Source organism: Poromitra crassiceps (genome assembly GCF_964638095.1).
Source record: "Poromitra crassiceps genome assembly, chromosome: 6".
NCBI classification, from domain to species: Eukaryota; Metazoa; Chordata; class Actinopteri; order Beryciformes; family Melamphaidae; genus Poromitra; species Poromitra crassiceps.
The window spans coordinates 3,803,014-3,827,589 of NC_139627.1; the positions used below are offsets into that span (position 1 = coordinate 3,803,014).

At 43.6% G+C, this 24,576-nt stretch overlaps 1 protein-coding gene across 2 annotated transcripts; it reads right to left on the minus strand.

The window, feature by feature from the left end:
- Positions 1-1,854: 1,854 nt before the first annotated feature.
- On the minus strand, positions 1,855-24,116 carry gnai3 (guanine nucleotide binding protein (G protein), alpha inhibiting activity polypeptide 3). 2 transcript variants are annotated; one of them, XM_083638998.1, is made up of 9 exons: positions 23,392-24,116; positions 17,039-17,081; positions 15,603-15,744; positions 15,043-15,200; positions 12,278-12,406; positions 11,156-11,285; positions 6,525-6,678; positions 2,828-3,051; positions 1,855-2,238 (listed from the first exon to the last, which is right to left on the minus strand). In XM_083638998.1, the coding sequence occupies exons 1-8, from the start codon at positions 23,507-23,509 to the stop codon at positions 2,852-2,854; spliced, it is 1,074 nt and encodes a 357-aa protein (XP_083495124.1). In that variant the 5' UTR covers positions 23,510-24,116; the 3' UTR covers positions 1,855-2,238; positions 2,828-2,851. The 2 variants fall into 2 exon arrangements, with proteins under 2 accessions (XP_083495124.1, XP_083495125.1); XM_083638999.1 differs by having other exon boundaries at positions 1,855-2,243.
- Between the last annotated feature and the right edge of the window lie 460 nt (positions 24,117-24,576).

The following is a 24,576-nucleotide window of genomic DNA, read 5'->3' on the forward strand; positions in this document are numbered from 1 at the left end:
TGAAATGTAGAGGCATGAAATAAAGATGCATTAACGTCACTTGTGTCCTTTGATCTTTCGCTACACAATCACTAAAATATGAAAAAATATGCACATTGAACGCCGTCAACACAGTGGTGTATAAAGTACTTGAAAGCCATACTTGAGTAAAAGTACAGATATCTTCGCAGAAAAAGACTTTGGTAAAAGTCAAAGTCACTTATTAGAATATTACTTGAGTAAAAGTAGCTGATATTTTCTGTATTTAAGTATCAAAAGTAATTTTCTGATATTAAATCTACTTTGGAAGTAAAATGCTTAAAAAAAAAAAGCGAGCAAAATACATGACTGAGCTTGAGTGGAAGTCTTCTTCTTCTTCTTGAGTCTTATAGCTGTTGGCAAACGACGTTACGTTACATTATTACAGCCACCAACTGGAATGGAGTGTGGATCGTGATTAACGTAACTTGCAAACTAGGAGCACTGATGATTGCTTGCTAGGCTACCCAATTTCTTCTGATTTTACTTTGTAACTGAGATGCTTGGGGGGAATGTAGTGGAGTGAAAGTATCCATTTTATTTGGGAAATGTAGTGGAGTAAAAGTGAAAGTTGACAGAAATATAAATACTCAAGTAAAGTACAGATACTCCGAAACAATACTTAAATACTGTACTTAAGTATTAATACTTTGTTACATTACACCACCGCGTCAACGCCTGAGGTTGTTATTCTTTGGTGACATTGCTGCCGCTATCCAAGTTTCCTGTGCAAGTCAAAGGGGGGGAAATGGCCGCATTACAGAGGCAATATGCAAGAGTAGAAAATATACGGTACTTATCGGAGAGCCGGGGCGCCTGGAGCAGCTGCTGGGACCCCTGCTGGTAGGTGGTGGTGGTGAGGCATTTAACAGAACAACACAGGAAGGAAGAAGACCGCTTTGTGCCATCATTTAATGGTGTTAAAATGAACAATACAACTGCAGAAATTCAAAGTGAACCAGACATGTAACTTCTGCCTGCATTCAGGAATATTCGCGGCTTCTCTGTGGAGTCAGTGACTAGTCTAAAGCCGGATTAGAACTGGCAACAGACTTCTTACAAAACGATCGTATTACATAATACAGCATCCGACTACATCAAACTACTATCTGACCTGTCATTTTTGGCGTGTTCATATTTCTTCGCCCCCCATATATTATCCGGCGGATTAATAAATTACCCGCCGATAAAACGAGCCTCGGGAACTCACGTCCATGCGGTTAACTTGTCACTTTCAAAGTCCAATGGAATGAGCACAGATCAAGCACACTTCTCCCTTAACAATACCTTTGCAAAATGGTGCTGCAGTGATGTCTCACAGTAAGTATAAAAATATTGTTCAATACAAAGTGGTCCAGTTCAAATAAAAAATACCTAGGTAACACAGCTATGTTGCGCCGCTCATGTTTAAACAAGGAAAAGGACTGAATTCACGAGACTCCTGCTGACTAACCTCAGACACCACCGGTTAGAGTATATACTGTATATACATCGAAATGGTTCACACAAAATCCTTTCCCGTACATAAGTTATTGCATCCACACACGTCCAATAGATGGAAATTCTATGTAAGTGCAACCCAAAATTCAAATAAAATATAACAATTGCAAAAAACAAAAGGGCAACTATTCAATCGAAGGAATGTGATACAGACTTACAGCTAAGAGAAGATGTAACAAGAAGACAGGTGAAGGAATTCTACTGATCAGCTGTGAAACCGTGCGATGCAGTGATGGATTTGATCGAGAGGCAGTCTGTTTTGGTCCTGATGCGGTGTGTGTGTGTGTGTGTATGTGGGGGTGTGTGTGTGTGTCTGTGTGGGTGTGTGTGTGTGTCTGTGTGGGTGTGTGTGTGTGTCTGTGTGTGTGTGTGTGTCTGTGGTAGCACTGTGACAATCTAAAGATGTGACAACTGGATTTCAAAGAAGACGGAGGGATTTGACCTTAAATACGACAGGACTCTGGATGAACTCACAGTTATCATTTTACAAGCCGTTCCCACTACTCCCTCCCTCCCCCTGTATGCTCTGCATTGACTTATGGTAAAATCTAATAAGAAGAAAAACAAAAGTGATCATAGTAGCAAGTCCCCAATTTGTAGAATGTAGGTCCTGCATGCAGCATGGCCACCATCATCTCAGTCCTTAGCAACACCTACTTTCCAACTCGCCCACTGCAGACAAGACACACCGGCCCGGAGTCCCGATTCTCCTCCAGACACCTACGCTGCGGCAAAGCAAACGGAATTATTAACACGGTGAAATGATACACGAATATACAGTAAATCATTGATCCGACGACTCATTTGTGGAATAAATGCCCCTAAAAATGCATTTGAAACAATCACTGAGTGTTTGGGGCGGCTTTAGCTCAGGAGGTAGAGCGGGTCGGCCAATGACGCAAGGGTTGGCGGTTCGATCCCCGCTCCCTCCCAGCTGCCGTCGCTGTGTCCTTGGGCAAGACACTTAACCCTCCATGCTCCCGATGGTGGCAGCCGCCATCGGTGTATGAATGGGTGAATGTAGACTACCTACTGATTGTAAAGCGCTTTGGATAAAAGCGCTATATACTGTAAATGCAGGCCATTTACCATTTTAGGCCATTTGTAACCTTCAGCAAAACAATAAGCTGCTTGTTGACTAGAAATCACAGGGAACATGAGTCACGTCCCCTGGAGCAGTGCAACAATCTGCAGTGGTAAACGTTTTGGCTTTCCCAAAACGTTACTGTGTTGTTGCCACGTCTCAACAGTTGCTCTTCTGATTCAATAGCTGCAGTGCAGTGGTGCTGAAAATGAGCATGCTGCTGACCTGCGTGCACTAGGGCCCTGAGGCTCAGTACAGCCCGCTCTCCTTCAGGTTGATCTTGATGATGACGTCGGTGACGGCGTCGAAGACAAACTGCACGCTCTTGGTGTCCGTGGCGCAGGTGAAGTGGCTGTAGATCTCCTTGGTGTCCTTGCTGTCCTTCCGTCTGTTCAGGTCCTCAAACTGGCACTGGATGTAAGCCGCCGCCTCCTCGTATGTGCTGGCGCCTGAACAGACAGAGAGAGGGTCAGTGAAGAAAAGAGGAGACCACAGCGAGGAGGAAGACCACAGCGAGGAGGAAGACCACAGCGAGGAGGAATTGTCGATAGGAGAAAATGAGCTACGGGAGAATAATTTATGCCACCAAAAAAGATCCTTTGAGCATCTCTGGAATGAAAGAGCTCGCTATCTCATAATTAACCAAGTGGGTGAAACATGTCAAAGCAATTCAAAGATGCCACAAAACCACAAAACGCTCTAAACAATGTCTTCAGAAAATGGGCATTTTAAGAAAAGTGATGATTTTATGACAGCCAGGGTATTTTTTTGTTTGTTTGCCTTTGGTCTTTGTCCCACGGCGCTGGGAGCAGACCAGGCTGGGGGCCATGCCAAAGTCAGGAGTCAGGACACTCAGTCAGTCAGTCACTCATGGACCTTTAGTGAAGGGGCGGGCTAGGGACTAGGGGCGGGGCTAGGAAATAGGGGCCATATCTAGGGATAGGTGGGACGTAGAGAGTCGGGGTTCAAGGAGTGGCTAGGGGGATGTGGGTAGTGAGACGGGGCGTGGTGAGGGAAGGGGGCGGGGCTAGGGAAAAGGGGCTGCAGCTAGGGATAGGAAGGTTGTAGAGTCGGGGTTCGAGGGGTGGGTGGGGGGAGTGAGTGAGTGAGTGGCTGCTGATGTGGGTGGGTTAGGGTTAGTTTATGGTTAGGGGCAGGGTAGGACTAATTTCCATGTTGAAAACAATTAGCCATGTTGTTGGATCATTATGTGTATTCTGATGTGCTGTGTTCTCCCTCCCTGCCTGGCGTGGAGCTCTCCAGTGTACTCTGAGTTCTTGCTGCAGGTGCTGCTGGTGATCATCACAGACTAGGCTGGTGATTGGTTGGAGACGGATGCGGGCCGGCTTTAAAAAGGAACCTGTGCCGAGGCCTCCTCACTCCTCTTTTTCCTTCTCCCAACCCGGCTGTGTCATGGCAGGAGCTGACTCATTCTTTGCGTGTTAGCTTAGCTAAACCCAGTGGATAATTGTGTCAAGTACTAAACTTTTGATGATAATTGTGAGCAGTCCTATAGCAGCATGTAGGGGTGAGAATCTTTGATTTATCTTTAGTTAACTTTTCTCCTGTTTTTGTTATTAGTTAAGCAGGTAAGAACCATGTTGTTTATTTGGGGGGGGTTTTCTTTACAGGTAAGCTTAGAGTTAAATATAGATTTTGTTTATTATTTTGAGTGTGCTCATCCTGATGCTCTCTGCTGCTATATTTAAATAAATCTTATTCTGTGGACTGAAAACCTGTCGTGGCATGGTCATCCTTGGGAGAGGGGAAAGGGGGAGTCACTTTCTTTTATGTTGTGCTGGGTATCCCCTAGGCCGGGCATAACAAGGTACCCCAAAACATTGCCTACAGTGCCATAAGGCTGACACCACTGTGCCGTGGGCTCATATTTGACATTTTGATGCTTGTTGGGGGCAATTTGGCCAAATTATGAAATAATAGCTTTGCATTTTGGCAAATAAAAGCCCAATTTGTTCCCTAATGCCTGGTTCAGACTACACGAATTCAGCCCGATATTAGACCGATTTGGTCGTGCGCGACAGATTTTCAGCGTCGGGCCCGAATATGACCGTCGGGGACGACGATCGGCCGTCTTCACCTCTTGTAGTGTGACATAATCAAAGACCAGCGTCGGGACCAGTCGGGACGTCTAGGACGCCTCACGACGCCCTGACGAAAAGACTGGCATGTCAGTCTTTTGGACATGGTTTCGCCTAGTGTGACACCCCGGAAGACAGGTATCAGGTCCTGGGGAGACCGCTCCCCGCTCGATACAGATTTCACCCGCTCGCACTCACCGCTCCGCTCCGCTCAAAAGAATAAAAGAGATAAAAAGGCCAGGGTGTTTTAATTTGCGTTTAAACGCCTGGGCAATGGGCATTGCTCACTACAAATAACATGAGCTCAGCAGAGTCGGCTGCATGTTCGTTTCTCTTCCTTCTCGTCTCGCAGCAGCTGGCAAGAAAATAGTGGGCGTGCACATGAAGTAAGTTGGAGGCTGGAGCGGACATCACAGTGCATCACAGTAGAGCCTGTCACTCATCCAAATAACGTTAATTCTGCAAGGGATATATATAGCACCTGGATTACATACATGTTTCACATAGGGTTGTGTTTGGATTTCAATGTTTTATTTTGCCCAATATTGGTTGCTATTTCTTGTCAATGTAGTGGCCTCAATGCATGCTGGGAGATTTCGTTCACAGGTCCGCCTCCCCGACGACCTGTGAACTCGCTGACGACAGCAGACGACGTGGTGACGGTGGCATACGATGCTCTGTCGGTGTTAAGCGAGAATACACTTGTAGTGTGGCCAGTCTCCCGACCAAGACATGTCACGAATTTATGGCAGTATGATGGCCTCGTCTGACATGGTGACATCGTGAACGACAAAAAATATCGTGTAGTCTGATCCTGGCATAAGATTAATTTGACCTTAGAAGAGGGTCGATGCTGTTTTCCCTACTCTCTGTCCATTTTACACTCCTCAAGTTGATTCCCCCCCCAAAATGATCAGTTATTTTTGGTTGATGCGGTGGTTTGTGTGGTTAAGACTCATCTTCTGATATGAATTACAACTCAAAGAAAAGTGAACAGGGTGATTTGCAGAAAAGGACACTATCCCCCTTATTTTTCATTTCAGGTTCTATTTATGAACTTTCAAGGGAATTCTGACCCCGACTACCGTCTGGAACACCTTCAGCGAGGTGAGCAAACCCAGTTGAATGAGGTGACACAATCCCCTGTGTTTCAGATCCAAAAATAGGTGCAAATGTCAAAATCCATCATGAGCATGAGAAAGGTGACCAAAAAACTGACATGCAATAAAGAAAATGGGATAAATTATTCAGAGGCGAAATGGTTATCCACAAACTTTAAATACTGGTGTACTAGGCTGCTCCTGGTTTGTTGTATAGAGAATATATTCTGGTATAAATAACATGACTATACTCAGAACAGGGCTTTATTAATAAATTCAACATTTAATGAAATGGCTCAAAAGGCAACCCACACAGATGACGGCATTTGTCTTGTTTAAGTATGCGCATAATAAAATATTTTGTACCTAATGGTGCGCAGGAATTTGATATTAAAAGCTCATTTTACATAAAACTGTCTTTTGCTGTAGAGAGAATTCAACCTTGAGGCCCCATTTGCTTTAACCTTTCAATCAAGTCAAATAAATCCGGAGAAATCATTTAGTATTTCCAAGAAATCAATGCTGATCTTAATATTCCCTTTGAGCACACACACACACACACACACACACACACACACACACACACACACACACACACACACACACACACACACACACACACACACACACACACACACACACACACACACACACACACTTTCATAACAGATAAAAACGTAATTGAATTCCTAAAGCACCGGCGTGGGTGACAGTGTGTCTCACCAGAATACTCGGGGTAGCAGATAGTGAGTGGACTCCTGCTGATCTTCTCTTCAAACAGGTCCTTCTTGTTGAGGAAGAGGATGATGGCGGTGTCTTTGAACCACTTATTATTGCAGATGGAGTCAAAGAGCTTCATGCTCTCATGCATGCGGTTCTGAGGAAAGAGGAGAGAGTCTCACTACTTTACCCCGTCACCCATCCAAAACTAATGAAAGAGCCACACGCCCAATTTCAACCAGCTTTGTATCATTACAAAATCACTAGTGTATTATGCAAATGAACGATGTTTCACTTCCCTCCATCCTGCCTGGACTGAGAGCTTCCCGTTCATTCACTTCCTGATCCAAATGATGTCATGATGTGGTCATTTGGAGCAGTTTTGCCATGGTTGTCACTCACTATTATTACGGTCAGTGTCACAATCATTATTGCGCTCTCTACCTTCCTTCGCAGAACTTCCTGGAAACAAACGACATCATTATGACATCATTTGCACCAGGAGGTTCTGCGAATGAACGGGAAGCTCTCGGTCCAGACAAGATGGAGGGAAGTTAAACATTGTTCATTCGCATACAGTATATACTACTGATTTTGTAATGATAGAAAACAGGTTGAAAATCGGCAAAGTGGCCCCAAAAATAAATCCATACTAGGGCTGCAACTAATGATTATTTCAATTATTGATTAATCTGTTGATTCTTTTCTCGATTAATCGATTAGTTGTTTGGTCTATAAAATGTCAGAAAATGGTGAAGAAATGTCGATCAGTGTTTCCCAAAGCCCAAGATGACGTCCTCAAGTGTCTTGTTTTGTCCACAACTCAAAGATATATTCAGTTTATTAGAGGAGAGAAGTAGAGAAGGAGCCAGCACTCAAAAAGTCCTTTTGAGGGTTTTTTATTCCTGTTGCACCACAACGTACGCGTTTCAGCGATAGCCTTCGTCAGCGTTGTGCTGTGTCAGGCGGAAAAGGGCGTATAAATACAGCCAGACAGGAAGTACAAACAATTAGTGTAGAAAAAAAGGTATAATAATATATATATATATATATATATATATATATATATGTACATTCGAAAAGTGCATTATGCATCGATGAGATATACTAGAATGTAACCCAGCATAGTACACAAGCATTAATACGAGTACAAAGATAGAAAAAATGTATATATATATAATTCGTATTAGAAACATACCACAGCCTCGAGAAAACGACCTGTTGTCTTCAAAGTGACAGCAGGAGAGAAATAAAAATAAAAAGGACTGGACTTTATATAAATTTAAAATAATAAAACAGTCAAAGAAACCATTTTGTTGTCTTCAAAGTGACAAGGCAGACTGGCGCCTATGTAGGCTATAAATTTAAGAAAGTACAAATGACACTACAAATATACACAAATACAAACCAGAATACCAAAAAAGAAATGCTTTTACAGGCAACAGCCCAACAGTAACTCTTCATTCAATCCTTTTGGGTGTTCTGACTGGAGACTGAGGGCCAAAAGTACATTTGTACCTCCTATGTTGAATTACTCTGTGGCCACCTTTTGCAGGCTGGTCGAACAAGACACTGTACAGAAGGTACGTCAGTACAATAAGAAGAAACTTTACTCCAACATTGAACTTGATGAAAGAAAAGCCCTACTGTCTCTGTCTAATGATTCTTCCATTGACATCAAGAATGCTGATAAAGGGGGTGCTATTGTGATACAGAATAAATAAGCATATAGAACAGAAGTTTTGAGTTTTACACGCCTTTAATAGGAGACCCCACAATTAAATTTATGCAGAAGGTTGACAATTTTTTGAGTAATGCTTTGAGCAATTCTTTGATCAGTCAGGATGAATATAAATTTTTGATACAGAAACATCCTGTACGTCCAGTGTTTTATACACTTCCTAAAATACATAAGAGTTGTATAGAGCCTATACCAGGAAGGCCTATTGTTGCTGACTGTGGGTCAATCACAGAGCCCATTTCTCAATACATTGATTGCCACATAAAACATAGTGTGACACAACTTCCATCTTATCTTAAAGATACCACTGATTTTTTGAATAAATTAAACTCTTTACAACGTGCTGGAGAGAATAGCTTGTTGTGCACGATGGATGTCAACAGTCTATACACTAATGTACCCCATGAGGAGGGTTTGGTGGCCTTGTCATATTTTTTAGAGAAAAGATCAGCTCTGACACCCCCTAGTGATTTTCTGGTGGACCTTTCTAAGCTTGTGTTGAATACCAATTATTTTAAGTTTGAGAATGCTTTTTATCTTCAATGCCAAGGTGTGAGTATGGGAAGTCCTTGTTCGCCCAATTACGCTAATCTATTTATGGGGAAGTTTGAAGAAGATTTTGTGTATCACAATAATCCTTTCTCAGAATTGTTACATTGCTGGTTGAGATTCATTGATGACATTTTTTTCATCTTCACGGGATCTCTCAATGAACTGGAAGAATTCAAGGTATACATTAACTCCAGACTATCCTCTATTTCATTTACTTTAGATCACAGTTTAGAATCAATTTCATTTTTAGATGTTTTGGTGACTAAATCTGAACATCTTATGACCAAGGTATATAGAAAACAAACTGACAGGAACAGCTTCCTGGACTTCTCCAGCTTTCATCCCCCTAGTCTCAAGAAAGGTTTACCTTACAGCCAGCTTCTGAGAACGAGGAGAATTTGCAGCACTGATAGCACTTTTGAGGAACAAGCCTCTGAACTATGTGAACGGTTCTTAGTTAAAGGATATGATAACCAAAACCTCAGTAAGAGCTTGCAGAGGGTTAGGGGCCTTAACAGACAGGACCTGCTAACACCAAAAGCCCCCTCTGTAAGGAAGTCCAATATTGTTTGTGCTACTACCTTTTCTCCTGCTTCATTATACATTAAGAAAACCATTCTCAAACATTGGCACATCCTACGCAGTGACCCCCTGGTGGGCCACGTGTTCGAGAAGCCCCCCATTTTTGCACAGAAACGTGCGAGGAACCTGAGAGATGCTCTGGTGAAAGCAGATTGCTACACACGCCCCACACATTTTTTATCACACTTACCAACTGGTAATTTTCCTTGTGGAAATTGTATCCAATGTAATGCTATGATCAGAGGGGAATTTTTTACCCACCCCCATTCTGGTAAAAAATACCACATTAATAATAGAATCTCTTGTAAAACTAAATTTGTGGTTTATTTGCTTAAGTGTCCATGTTCCAATATTTATGTGGGTAAGACTCGAAGGGAACTCAAAACTCGTATTTGTGAACACAAGTGTAGCATTAGAAACCGTGATGAGAAGTCGTCTGTGGCTAGACATTTTAATTCTATGGGCCATGATGTGTGTTCACTCAGGTTTCAGGGAATAGAGGTTGTTAACCCTTTAAAAAGAGGTGGTGATAGGGACCGAGCCTTATTACAAAGACAGGCGTTTTGGATCCACACACTCCAGTCAGAACACCCAAAAGGATTGAATGAAGAGTTACTGTTGGGCTGTTTCCTGTAAAAGCATTTCTTTTTTGGTATTCTGGTTTGTATTTGTGTAGTGTAGTGAAGTGTCCTTGGGCAAGACACTGAACCCCAAATTGCTCCCGTTGGTGTGCCAGCACCCTGCGTGGTAACCTGCCGCCATCGGTGTATGAATGGGTGAATGTACCTACTGACTGTAAAGCGCTTTGGATAAAAGCGCTATATAAATGCAGGCCATATATTTGTAGTGTCATTTGTACTTTCTTAAATTTATAGCCTACATAGGCGCCAGTCTGCCTTGTCACTTTGAAGACAACAAAATGGTTTCTTTGACTGTTTTATTATTTTAAATTTATATAAAGTCCAGTCCTTTTTATTTTTATTTCTCTCCTGCTGTCACTTTGAAGACAACAGGTCGTTTTCTCGAGGCTGTGGTATGTTTCTAATACGAATTATATATATATACATTTTTTCTATCTTTGTACTCGTATTAATGCTTGTGTACTATGCTGGGTTACATTCTAGTATATCTCATCGATGCATAATGCACTTTTCGAATGTACATATATATATATATATATATATATATATATATATTATTATACCTTTTTTTTCTACACTAATTGTTTGTACTTCCTGTCTGGCTGTATTTATACGCCCTTTTCCGCCTGACACAGCACAACGCTGACGAAGGCTATCGCTGAAACGCGTACGTTGTGGTGCAACAGGAATAAAAAACCCTCAAAAGGACTTTTTGAGTGCTGGCTCCTTCTCTGACTGCTTTAAGAAACTCTTGTGCCGTGCACCTAAGACTTTAAATTATCCGGTGAGTGTGCGGGCTGATAGCTCCCCAGCTATATATCTGTATAGAGGAGAGAAACCAGGAAATATTCACATTTAAGAAGCTCGAATCAGAGAATTTTGACTTTTTTTTTCTTAAAGAAATTACGGTACTCAAAACAATTAATCGATTATCAAAATAGTTGTCGATTATCTTTCTGTCGATCGACTAATCGATTAATTGTTGCAGCTCTAATCCATACAAGGACATATCGCAAGATGAAGACCTAACACAGTCGGTGTCACCTGGATATGGAGTCAAATCGAGCCACAAAGAGTGAAAACAACATGGCAGCCGCCAGCGAAGCGGCATCCCTTACCATCTCCTCATCCTCCGCCAAGACAAGGTCATAGTCACTGAGCGCTACGCAGAAAATGATGGCCGTGACGCCGTCGAAACAATGGATCCACTTCTTCCTCTCCGAGCGCTGGCCGCCCACATCAAACATCCTGGAAAACACAGACACATGCACGCAATTACTGTGTGGATGCGGCCATTTTAATGTAATGTAAGTTCACAAAGCCACACACACACACACGGCAAGCATCTGACCTTGCTCACTCTGTTATCGTTAGCGCTGTGATAAGCTGCCTCTGCCTGCAGCTGGGGCCGTCGCACACAACATGGAGCTTCAGCGGGCGGTTTACCGGAGACGGACATGACAGAAGGCAACGAACGTGCTCCTGCATCAGCGCTTCCTTCTAATAATCATTAGCTGAATACATAATGAATACAACTGTTTCCAATTGTCAGCTAAATGACTTATCAGAGGAAAGTCTCGTGTGTGTGAAGCCATTAGGTCTATAATGAGGATCAACGCAAGGACGGAATTGACGGCGGGGACACAGGGGACATGTCCCCTGCACTTTTTCAGAAGGCAGTATTGGACCCCATGCACTTTTCTGGACGACATGACTGTTTTCAAGGCTATGTATAATATATTGACAATATGCTCAGAAACCTCGAGCAATTTCCAGAACAGAAGTGCTCGCCACCCAATCACAGAAAAATGCAATTCTTAAAGAAATCTCCAAATGTCACAGGATGTTTTTGATGCCAAATCACAGAGTGAATTTTTCTATGATGTTCCTCAAGGTCTTAAATGTCTTATTGTGCTGTTTTGGAGGGATTTTTTAAAAATAATTTTTGATCAATTCTCGAGTTCGAAATGGTTAAATCTTGCACCAAATCTGTGTAACAAATGGGGACATATCAAAATTATGAAAAAAACATGGTCTTGTTTTGTTCTGTTCTACCTCAGGTAGGGGTATCTAAAAAAAACTAAAGCCCCTTTGAGGATTTGGGCCTGTACTTATTGTGTCTTCCCCACCTTTGAAATCAAAATTCTGTCCCTGATAAGAATATCTATAACTGCTGAGCAATCAACTCCAGTTGGCCCATTCTGCACGAGGGACACGAGAGAGACGTGCGTTCTACTAACTTGAAGTAGAGTTCTTTGAAGGTGAAGTGGGTTTCTACGATGCCGGTGGTCTTCACACGCGTCCGCAGCACGTCCTGCTGCGTGGGGACGTAGCTCTGCTGAGAGAGCCTCTCCAAGTCGTTCAGGTAGCTGAAGGACAAAGACGCAGATATTATTAGCATGAACCAAGAGGCACTGCATACATACACTCAGCACATTGCCGCTTTTCAACCATTCATTTGAGTGATGTCATTCATGCACAAATGACATCACTGTCTGGACCACAACGTAACTTAAATCAAGAGACCAACTGATGGCACGACGACGACTAAATAACTGAACCTCAAAAAAAGACAAAAACAGCCTGTCTCCCCTCTGCCTTAAGTGTAAGATAGAGGTGGGAGATTACTCTCACTGCATATGGTCATGTCCTAAGATAGAACGATACTGGTCAGACATAGTGCAGCAGTTGAGTGTCATCTTTGGTGTGGAGTTGGACCCAGACCCTGTCAGCCTTATTCTTGGTCTTCCCCATAAGAAACTTGTTTATAAACATCACAAACGGCTATTTAATTTATTAACTTTTGCTGCTAGAAAAAATATTATTTTATTTTGGATTAAAGACAAACCTCCAACAAAGAGGAACTTTGCAGCTTATGCCTCTGGAGTTCATGACATGTATGCTGCACTCAACAACCGATGTCTTTTATAAAGTGTGGGAGCCCTACCTGAAATATATCGACCCTAACCTAGCAGAGACACTGACTATTGGATACCTCAACCGAAGTGATACTGCCACCCGAGTACTGCCTTTTGCCTTGTACATCTAATTTAATTTAATTTATTTTATCGTATTCTCATTCATCTGTCCATCCTTTTCTTCATTGTTGTCCACATCTATGTCTTTGTGAAGTGTTTAAGCTGCCCTGTCTTTTTGTTTTTGTTTTTTGTCTTTGTCGTTGTCTTGTCTTGTAAAATTTAAAATTGAATAAAAATATTATTGAAAAAAAAAGACAAAAAAAGACAAAAACACTGCAGTGCCGTAAAATTGTCTATGTACAATCAGGTGTGTTGAAGTGGAGGACTTGGTCTACACACAGACAGATAGCTGAGGACTTTGCAGAATGATACTAAATATGGGTTGATATTTTGATGGATGGTAAACACTGGCTGCTTGTGGGTTGAGTGAAAACAGAGAGTAACTCCACGGCCCTCGTCTGCGAGTGTGAACAAAGTGCGCCTCCAGCCACGACACGTCTCGCTGTTTTCAAAACAAAGAACATGTCCTTCACACTCAGCTAGCTTCTTTCAGGGCGTGTGCGAGATAAACGCTACACTAACGCTCAACCTTGGGCTTTATAGAGAGGCCAAAGTGAACGTCACTTCCTGCTTCAGCACTGTACCAGAGGTTTTCATCCGCCCATTTATTTTCCCCATAGACATTTCGTAAAATGCTTATAAAAATAGTTTTACTTGTTCAAACCAAACGGTTCAGATATATTTAGAAATAGGAGAGACCGCATAACATTTCACTCAGACCAAAACGTTAAAAAAAATGCGGATTTAAAGAAAATACTTTCTCAATGTTTTGTTTTTTTAGTTTTGATCCGAGTGAAATGTTCCATGGTCTCTCCCGATTCTAAATATAGCTGAACCGTTTGGTTTGACTTTGACCAAGTAAAACTCTTTTTATAAGCATTTTACGAAATGTCTATGGGAAAATAAACTGCGGAAGAAAATCTCTGGTACAGTGCTGAAGCAGGAAGTGACGTTCACTTTGGCCTCTCTATTATCTCAGTCTAATGAGTAATACTAACCTGCCACATTTTTGGAATAGTTTTTTGGGTGTTTGATTGATTGATTGATTGACTGATTGATTGATTTTTCAATTAACTTAGCCAGAAACAATAAGCATACCTGGTTGATTAGAATCGGTCACCAAAAACATGTTTTTATTCACCGATATCTAAAACGGCTGTAAATGAACAGAAACTCAGACATTTTTTCCAACTGTCAGTTTCGTCAACATCGCTCGCTGCTCTCAGGAATGTCATCAGCTGTACTATGTTCAGAACAAGCTGACACAAGAAGCCGAACAGCAAGACCCATCTTGTCTCCCTGCTGTTCCTGTATGAAGGTTACAGACACCAAGGAGGAAAACTACCCTGCACTTACACACAGTGGAAAGTGTCACAACTCCTTATGCCCAAGTTCACAGCAAGAGCTTGAAAATGGATGATGCCGTTCTTAAATGTCACTGCAAAAAATGTCCTTCTTAAAAAGTCACCACGTCTTAACATTTCTGTTGCACACGTCACACATGACATGAATAGCCGGAAGCTGACCAGTACAACAACCACAGTCTGATCTGCTGGCCACTGACTGAGCAGCTCCACTGGAGCGGTTGGGTTTAAGGGCCTTGCTCAAGGGCACCTCAGCGGCGGTAATGAGGGAGGGGCAAAGCGCTCCCGTTTCACTTTATCCTGCCGGACAGGGGATTGAGCCGACAACCCTCCGGTGACGAGCTCTCTCCTCTAACCTTTAAGGCCACCACTGCCTGATTCAAATTCATAATGATTCAAGAGAATTGGAAACAAATTAAAGACTCGATATTAGATTAAGCCACTTAAGATATTTCTGCAGTGTCGTTTTTCCTAATGGAAGAAAATGTAATTTCTGCTTGATTGCTTTTAACTCAACACATCACACACACTGCAGTCAGATGTAAATTGACTCGTCCAGCACGGCTGATGCTGGCAGTGCGCCTGAGGGAACAGAGTCCTTACTATGAGGCCGAGTCGTTGAGCTGGTACTCTCTGCATCGATTGAAGCAGTCTTGAACGCCGTCGTCCGCCCACAGCCTCCCGATCACTCCGGTCAGGTCAGCTGACATCACGCCCTCCTCCGACGAGCTCGCCAGGGAGAACAGCTGGCGGGCATCGTCCTGGCAACAACAAAGACGACACCTGTGTCACTGTACAGTTTCTCTTGTGCCGATTTCATTTCACCATTTCACGCTGTAAGTGAACAAGCATTGAGATCGTTGAGAACTACTGAGACTTGGATTCAGTGCAGTCTTGAGTGACGTCATGTTTCACTGCAGTCTTGAGTGATGTCATGTTTCAGTGCAGTCTTGAGTGATGTCATGTTTCAGTGCCAGTCTGAGTGACGTCATGATTCAGTGCAGTCTTGAGTGACGTCATGTTTCAGTGCAGTCTTGAGTGACGTCATGATTCAGTGCCAGTCTGAGTGACGTCATGATTCAGTGCAGTCTGAGTGACGTCATGATTCAGTGCAGTCTTGAGTGACGTCATGATTCAGTGCAGTCTGAGCGGAGTCAACGTACCGCCCGAACAGCGTCCGCAAACTCGATCTTTAAGCGGCCCATTGCCCTGATGATGGCGATGATGGACTGGATGGTGTTGCTGTACACCACCACTTTGTACTGCTTGCACTCCTCTTCTGAGTACCCCGCCTCGTGAATGATTCTGAAAGAAGCAACAGAAGAAGAAGAAATCTAAATTGGATTTGAGTTCGGCGTCAGACTGTGCAGTAAAATGCCGAGCGATTTAAAGATTTGAAAATGTCCCATGCAGCGCAGGTCTGTTATTCGGGTTGGAATTTGCGCTTCAGTGAGTATGTAGCATGGCTTCAGTGAGTATGTAGCATGGCTAACGTGGGAATTCGGGCGTCTATTCAGGCCTTGCCAGGCTACTAGCTGGCCTCTGTAGCCATTGTTTAGCATGTTTTGTAAAGAGGTGCTTCCTCCTCTGCCTGAGTGGATGGATGATGGGGGCTCCTGCTCCGCTTCCAGCAGAGCAAAGATCCACGCTGTGTGTCATCACTATTCTCCCTCCGGGGCACCATGAACCTCCAGGGCTTAGGGGGGTTTGCGCAAGTTAACATCCAAAGCAATTTCCCCGTTTCCTGATACATTTATATCTTTTATTTTCCATCACTAAAAAAAGGTTGCAACTTCTATGTTTTCCGAAAACTTTATTTTGCATGCACAATGTTCACAAATGTCCTCAAATTATGAGAATGGCAATTAAACGTTATGGGCACGGCAGGCCTGTTTGTTACAGGTAAAGTGGTCTTAAACAATATAGAGAGCCAAAGTGGAAAACGTCACTTCCTGCTTCAGCACTGTACCAGAGATTTTCATCCACCATTTATTTTCCAATAGACATTTTGTAAAATGCTTATAAAAATAGTTTTACTTATTCAAACCAAACGGTTCAGATATATTTAGAAAGAGGAGACCGCATTTCACTCTGACCAAAACGTTAAAAAAATGCGGGTTTAAAGAAAATATTTTTTTAATGTTTTTTTTTTAGTTTTGGTCCGAGTGAAATGTTCGATGGTCTCTCCCGATTCTAAATATTGCTGAACTGTTTGGTTTGACAGAGTAAAACTATTTTTATAAGCATTTTACGAAATGTCTATGAGAGAATAAATTGTGGAAGAAAATCTCTGGTACAGTGCTGAAGCAGGAAGTGACGTGTAATAAGGTAAAAAAAAGTAGCCTACTACTGACGTGCTTGTGCACTACAACATCAACGCAGCATCTCCTTCTCCACAATTCAATTTAACAGAAAGAGGAGCGTCTGTATTTTTGACGGTATTGAACAGAATTGAAAATCATACCGTCGGGATTTCTAAATACCCCCGTGTACCTTAATACCGCCCGAAGCCTAGTGTGAGTTTGACTTTGATGGAACGCCGTTTGGGCTGTTAGTTACCATAGTAACCAATAGTGTTACCAGGATAGTTGTAACTTACTTCATCTGCTTTACTATTGTGCTTTTCCCAGATTCCCCGGCACCTGGAAAAGGAAGCACGACAGTTAGATGAGGCAGCAGTTATTACAGGAATAACAGAAACTACAAGAGACTATAATAGTCCACGTCTCTTCATCCTTACATGTTCATATACCAGTAACATTTGATCCCTTCAAAGAAAATACTAAGAAGACATAGTGCGACATATAGAGTCACTTATTCATATCGGCTGGACTTATTCTGAACTCATGTCATCCTGCAGAATGTTCGAACCAAGATTCAAGGGTTTGGGTGTATGAGCACGTCAATTCTGCATCAAGAATTTAAACTCTCCCCATTGGCTCATATTTATAGCACAGAGTACGTGTGTGTGTGTGTGTGTGTGTGTGTGTGGGCCGTAGGAAGGCGCAACACCGGTATCATCGCGTGGACGATTCTGCGACCGGGGAACGTCGGTACCCCCTTGGAACGCCAGTGCCGAAGCCGAAGAGATGCTGAAGCACGGGGGGGGGGGGGAAGGTCTACGATGAAGCGGGGGCTGCTCGCTCCTTTAGGAAACGACAGCTATGATGAAACATGATAGCGTCCATCTGTGACGAGTCCGATGACTGATCAAACTGACGGCTAGAGAAAATAATCTTCCAGCCTCGAGAGAGGAGAAACGGTTCAAAATAAACAGATTAAGCCGGTAGAAAAAAAACAAAAACATTTGGGAGCAAAAACAGATTCACCATGAGGAACCTATAGGGGCTGACAGACACAATCAGCCAAACAGGAAACAGTTGTCACGCTGAGCCAATATTTTTTTTTTCCACCAGCCTCGCAGAGGACGATCGCAGATATCACGCTGTTCAGGGGGGCATTGGAGAGCACAGGGGGCACAAAAACACCAGCAATGATTCACAGTGTCTGTTAGTAATCTAAGCAACCCACACACACACACACACACACACACACACACACACACACACACACACACACACACACACACACACACACACACACACACACACACACACACACACACACACACACACACACACACACACACACACACACACACACAACTAGCTCTCTGACCCAAAAAGCACAACTGTAAAGTCAGGAAGAGACGGTTCACTTGCTAAACCTGGGAGTTGAATTGACGAGGTGTTGGACGCTGTGTGCCCGTGAACTATTAGACATCAAAAAACGGAGATAAACAGAAATAAATGAAGTCCAATAAACATGTGCGGTGAGTTTAAAACTGCCACTGGAGGCGCCTTTTGTTTAATGCAACCGCAGCAAATATCAGCAGCAACCACAGGATGGAGAAGTCTTCAAGCGTTGGAATTTGAAATATGAATGGCTACTACTGTTTTCTGGAAGACGTCTCGAAAGAAGTTACATGTTCAAACAAGGAAAATACAAATGTCTTCAGTTTGTTTTGTCCCCCCCCCCCCCTCAAACTGCTAGTTTAGGAGTAGAGACGAGGTGGTTTACATATGTTCAGATGGCTGTCCAACAGGAACTAAATGGACTGAGTTCCTTCGGTGAAGTTATCAAGGGGAGATTTATGCTCCGTCACGGCAGGCAGGCCAGGACACATTGTGTGGTGGAGCGGCTCCTTCCCTAAACCTTCTCACAGTCACCACAGTTTCTTCTCTCATTCATGGCATTTTTTGGGCTGAGCAGCGACCGTGGCCTCCCGCCAGCAGAGAAACCGACTTGACACAGGCATTCGACATCCAGAGTCCATCCAAAACCCATCTAGGGGCTGGGGAGGAACGTCACGGCCATCCAAAAACCCAGCCTCATTTAGCAAGAATTCTGAATGGAGAGATTCTACACGGATCGCTATTCCGTGGTCAAAAAACGGGAGAGAGGGCCATTTTGCATTGGGAAGGCTGCTCCAGCAGCAGCAGCGCTGTGGTTTTGGATTAAGAACAGCAGCCGAACCTCGCTTTGTTCCCCCCCCCCCCCCCCCCCATAACTCCTCTCTTGTTCCAACACAGACACGAGAGAGGAGGGCAGTGCCTGGAAAAATAGCGTTCCCCTCGCAGCCCTGCTGCGGTCGGACCTCGAAAACGACTGTTTCCATCCATACAATGAGACGTTTGGCCTGCATTGTGTTGTCGCACTGCTCTTATCAGCGTCCAGTTAATCCGCAGAGATCAGTCGCCCGGGCGGAGTTCATTCACGTGGGATCACTGTTCCACCGGCAGCCACATCATCTACCGTATCTCACGCTCAATCTATTTCAGGTTTCACACTCATAAGGGGACATTCGCACCAAAAGCGTTTTTTTTTCCAGTCAGAAACGCTATGAACATCATGTCGAGAGCGCTTCCATTGTGCACAAAACACAGCGCACGGAGCGTTTTTTTTGCGTGCTCCGTTTGTTTTCCCCTGCAGTCGCGTGCAGTAGAGATCAGAACACAACGACCACAAGGACGGTAGCCAGCTAGTTTTGTCTGTTTGATGTTGTTCACTGTCAACACGAAAGCCAGATTATTGCCAATTCTGGCAGCAGCGGAGGTTGAAAATCCCTCGGGAGGAGAAAAGGTAGGAGGAGTGAAAAAGACGATCAGGGCGCTTTTCCTCTAATGTTTCAACTTTTTTCAGCTTCAAAATGCCCACAGCGCTCCTCCAAAAACAACAGACGCCACCAGCGCTAAACGCCAGGGGCCGGTTGCACCAACTGGTCTTACGACTGGTCTTAAACTAAGTCGGTCGTAACTTTACGACCTAACAGCTACGCCGGTTGCACCATAAGCCTTTTTCTCACTAAGACCGGTCGTAAATATTACGCCTAGTCCAGAGCAGGCGTAAGGTGCAGTATAGACGGTTTTCACCTGTGTGTTGCGCAATAGCTACAACCCCTCAGCACTCTGGCTGTATTCAGACCCGAGTTATAAACTGGAAACCGCAGTACATTATAAACGTTATAAATATAGTCATGTTATAAACAACTAACCAATGCTGGGGGTCCGTATGGAAAGTGGAAATCGTAATGGTTAAAAGTTAAATCAATTTGGTAATTCAGTGGCGTTTTACTGCCATGTAAAGTAATGACAAGTAACAGTTAACCGCTAACATTAGCCACACTATTACAGCCGATTACCCATCAGCGGAGCGTCATTTGACGTCAGCACACTCTTCTAAAACAGGTCGCGTGCCGCATTCCAGTGGGCCTTTCCCATGCTTTCACATGGACGCGCATCGCTACGACCGGCGTAGTTAAGACCAGACATAAGCCCTGTTGGTGCAACAGGCGTAAGTCCACTCTAAAGACTGGTCTTAACTAAGACCGACGTAGGAGTTACGACCAGGCATAGTTAAGACCAGTTGGTGCAACCGGCCCCAGGTGCGTTCATTAAAAGAGGAGCACGTCTTACATAGAGAATGAATTGCAGAAAGACGCTGGCAGCTCCAAAAACGCTTTTGGTCTGAATGTCCCCTAAGTCCACTCAGGACTAGGGATGTCACAATACTAGAATTTCTACTTCAATACAGATACCCAGGAAAATATTGATACTCGATACCTTTTTCGATACCACGTGATGACGACGCATCAAAAATAAAGTTAGATAATGGACGGACAGACGCACACTTCTCCATAATCTAGGCCTGATAAAACTCATTAAAAACTTTGCATTGACAGCAGATTAGCCCTGCTCTAGCCATCAGCCTATCACCGACTTCTGAACACGTTTAGCTCGTTGAAGCAACAGATACCCACCAATGATAGGGAGGGGAAAACCTGTGATTTTTTTCATTAAAAGAAAGCACTGCTGGTATCGAAACGGTTACAAATGAGTATTGTATCCGTTTCAAATTTTTAGTGTTGATACTTATCGATACTTATTGCAAATGAGTATTGTATCCGTTTCCAAATTTCAGTATTGATACTTTTCGATAGCATCGATACTTTTTGACAAACCCTACTCAGGACTCGCCCACCTAGAACGGCGACACGGTACTTGTGCAATAACGCTGTAATAATCGTGTATTATATCACATCAGCCTCTGAGCAGAGAAGTGGAAACACTGACAAAGTCCTCCCACGGTCAAGTGCTCTGGTGGCTCAGTAGGAAAACAGATTTGCTGCCGGCGTGGTTTTTTCTTCAACTATATCTTCTCGATCAAGGTGCATGAAAATCAGCTTGAAGTCTTTGGACATAAAGAGTCTTCCTTGCTGCCTTGCGAAAGTAAAAATGCCCCGATAAGGAATGGAAGCCTTCGTCAGCGTTGCCACAACGCTGACGAAGGCTAACGCTGAAACGCGTACGTTGTGGTGCAACAGGAATAAAAAACCCTCAAAAGGACTTTTTGAGTCCAAAACAAAGTATCCCACATAGTATAGCACCACATAGTATAGCATCATTACTTGTACAATGGTTTGCAAAGCATGGAAATCTTGTTATAGGTATTTCATGGGAGTCGACACGTCGCAATTTTCAATTTGACAACATAAACATTCTAAATTGCCCCCAGCTTACTTCCTGTTGCAGTGTCTGTTGGTACAATAACTGACAGGCCATGAGCTCGGTTTCAAATTGTTCCCTAGCAACACAATTCTGCGAAAACAGTCTATATTCTGAAATTGTTCCCGGTTATTGCAACTATTGCTACCTGAAAAACATTAGTTATTTGGGATTCGTATGGAAGAATAAGGTTGTAATATCCATGATCTATGGGATTCCAAAATGTTGTCTAAGTCACATCACAACATGGTAAACTGAAACTCTTGTGCAATGTGGACATAACGTCTTTGGGGGGCCCCCATGACACTTGCTACTTGTTCTCCTATCAGAAATGTACATGTTAATATGAGCAGAATGGAAACTCCACATTCTGAAACCTTCTGGTGACTCTGTTCTGATGCAGAGTGGATTTCCTGCCACGGGGAGGGGTTTGGACCACCCATCTCTTACTGTACATCTCAAATCCAATAATATCAGTTTAGTCTTCATTCCAAGAGGCATGTCTTTCTTAATAGAGAACTGTTATGCAAGCTGGCATTGTCCCAGGCAAAAGGCTGAGAGCACATGACAACTGGCCTATCATATATGATGAATCAAGTAGTAGGCCTATTTTGGACCAGGCCTGTGTATTGGATTTTTGGGCCCGTGGTGCAATCGTTTGGCTACAAAACACTGTCATTATGTTGCACAAGCTGTTTGGAGAAGTTTGAAGGCCATTTGTTTCGCTTTGTTTGGAGCTATAAAAAGACCCGTTTACTTCAAGAGTTTGGCAGAAGGCTGAGATTAAACTACGGGACCGAACTTGCAGTGTGTGTTTGGCGATACGCTTCAGTGGAGTTTCGGTTAACATAGGGGGGTGAGTAGATGACCGAAGTTCTCCGTCTGTGGTGAATTGTTCCTTGGAGGTGCTGGATAAGGAGCTTTATTCACAGAAGAAACTGGCTCACCTCTAAGCAGGAGGCCGACCTGATGATGTGTGGGACAGATAATAATGTCAACAAAAGCTCAGAAAGCAGTGCTGCTAATCATCCGCACGGCCCATAAGAAAGGGTGCACCCTGCGGCTGCCGTCCTGACATCAGATGTAGATCTGATGTCAGATGTAGATCTGATGTCAGTGATGATGTGTCCAGTCTGCCACAAACCCAGTTCTTCTGTTCTGGCATGAGTGGGAAGCTCATGACATCTGGAATGCTTTGCACTGTGGAACAGGCTGTGCCATCAAAGCCAGGAGGCCACCATCTGTATGCACCTGGTCCACTGTGATAAAAAAAAAACTACCAGAAAATCAACTTCAAGAGCCCATACAACACTTCTATCGGCAAACAAAACTACTGGTTCAAGTTATTACGAATAAAAGCATTTCTTTCTCCTTTCGCTAGTGAGAAGGTCTTTCAAGATCTTGACAAGAGTAATAGGGGAAACGTATTTTGTTCTTTGAAGCTGGGAAAAGTTCTGTATCTGTACACACGACTGGAGTCAAACTGGCCTGCGTGTTACAACGTAACGAGGACATTGTAAACGGTCTGCTCTTGTGTAAGAAGTATGCCCTGCCCTTTAACAATGCAGAACTGATACTAAAGGAAGAGAAGTGGGCTGAGGCATCATGAGGACTTGTAGGGACTACTTTCATTCCCATTATTATTAGTCATAATAATAATAATAATAATACTTGATCTCCCATTAAGGTCAGCAGCTCAGAAAAGACGAGCCACAGCTGTCTAAAACCAACAGGAGGATGATGAGTGTGATGATGATGATGATGAAGCACAAAAACACACAGCAAAACCGTTCATCATTGTGAAACTGATTTCGTCCATTATTATTTATAACTAACGTCATGTCATCATGGCGAGTGTGAGTTTAGGGGATCCGTATGCTCTTCTTACCAAGTAAAAGCAGTTTCACTTCCCTCGATGCCTTTTCTTCATCGTCGCGTAGACTTTTGTCAATCATCTTACTCCTCTCCACAGCGAGCTTGTCCTCGGCGCTGATCGTGCAGCCCATTTTTTCTTCCTTGGCGTTCAAATCAACTTAAAACGTTACTTGCGGCTTGTCGTCTCGTCGGCACAACTGCTCAGTAAAGTTGGCGAAATAAGCAGCTTCGGTCGTCGGGGTGTAAACTTCCCCCCACACACACACACACACAGGCAGCCAGAGCAGAGCAGGCACGGGTCGGTCGGGTGGGTCGGGGAAGGGAAAGGCGTTGGCACTGGACGCTCGTCTCGCCAACTACTAGACCCACATGGGAGTTGATGTTGATCTCACAGCTTTCAGTGAGTTCCAGCAGCAGCAGCAGCAGCAGCAGCAGGACTGTCTTCTAGTAGTGTCGAGTGCATCAAATAAAACAAAGCATCCCCTAATATGGTGAATTTCGAATTCCAACTTGTCCGTAGTTGTGGAGTGGAGTGACCGACAGCCATGCAAAACAACCCCCGCAAGAAACAGAAGAAAATAACTCCGCAAAGCTTTCAGTTGAGTGAGAGGAATGCGACGCTGGTGAGTAACTAACTAAACGTCCAGCAGCGTTCCTGTTTCTGCTTTCCTGTTTCAAACGAAAAGCCGAATTGCCCAAACGTACAACACGGACCCAGGCAGGCTGCTGTTGCGCAGTCGCGCGTTGTTATGTGCAGCTGATCCAGATGCAAAAGAAGAAAACGGCGTTGAAAAGGAAAATTGATGTTTCCTAGGGCTGATGGGAAATGTAGTCTCTTCTCAAATATAGACGAGACATAATTCTGTTCACACACACACACACACAAATATTTCCGATGGTTTATAAACCTAAACTTAATATCCCCCAAGCTTTCAGATATAATGGGTACATTTCCAGTGAATTAATCGAAGCTGTGTAGAGATCAAGTTTTCACCACAAGTGAGTCTTTGCATTGAGGTTTTTTTTGTGTGGTGTGAGAGCGCCCCCAGTGGAGCACACGCTCGACTACAGCTATGAGGTTGATTACGGCGCGATCGATCCATCATCCGAGCAGCACATGATATAAATCTGGCAACGCAACAACAGGTAAAGTTAAACGACAAATGTCTTTGGTTCATGATCAGGTGGTCATTGGTCA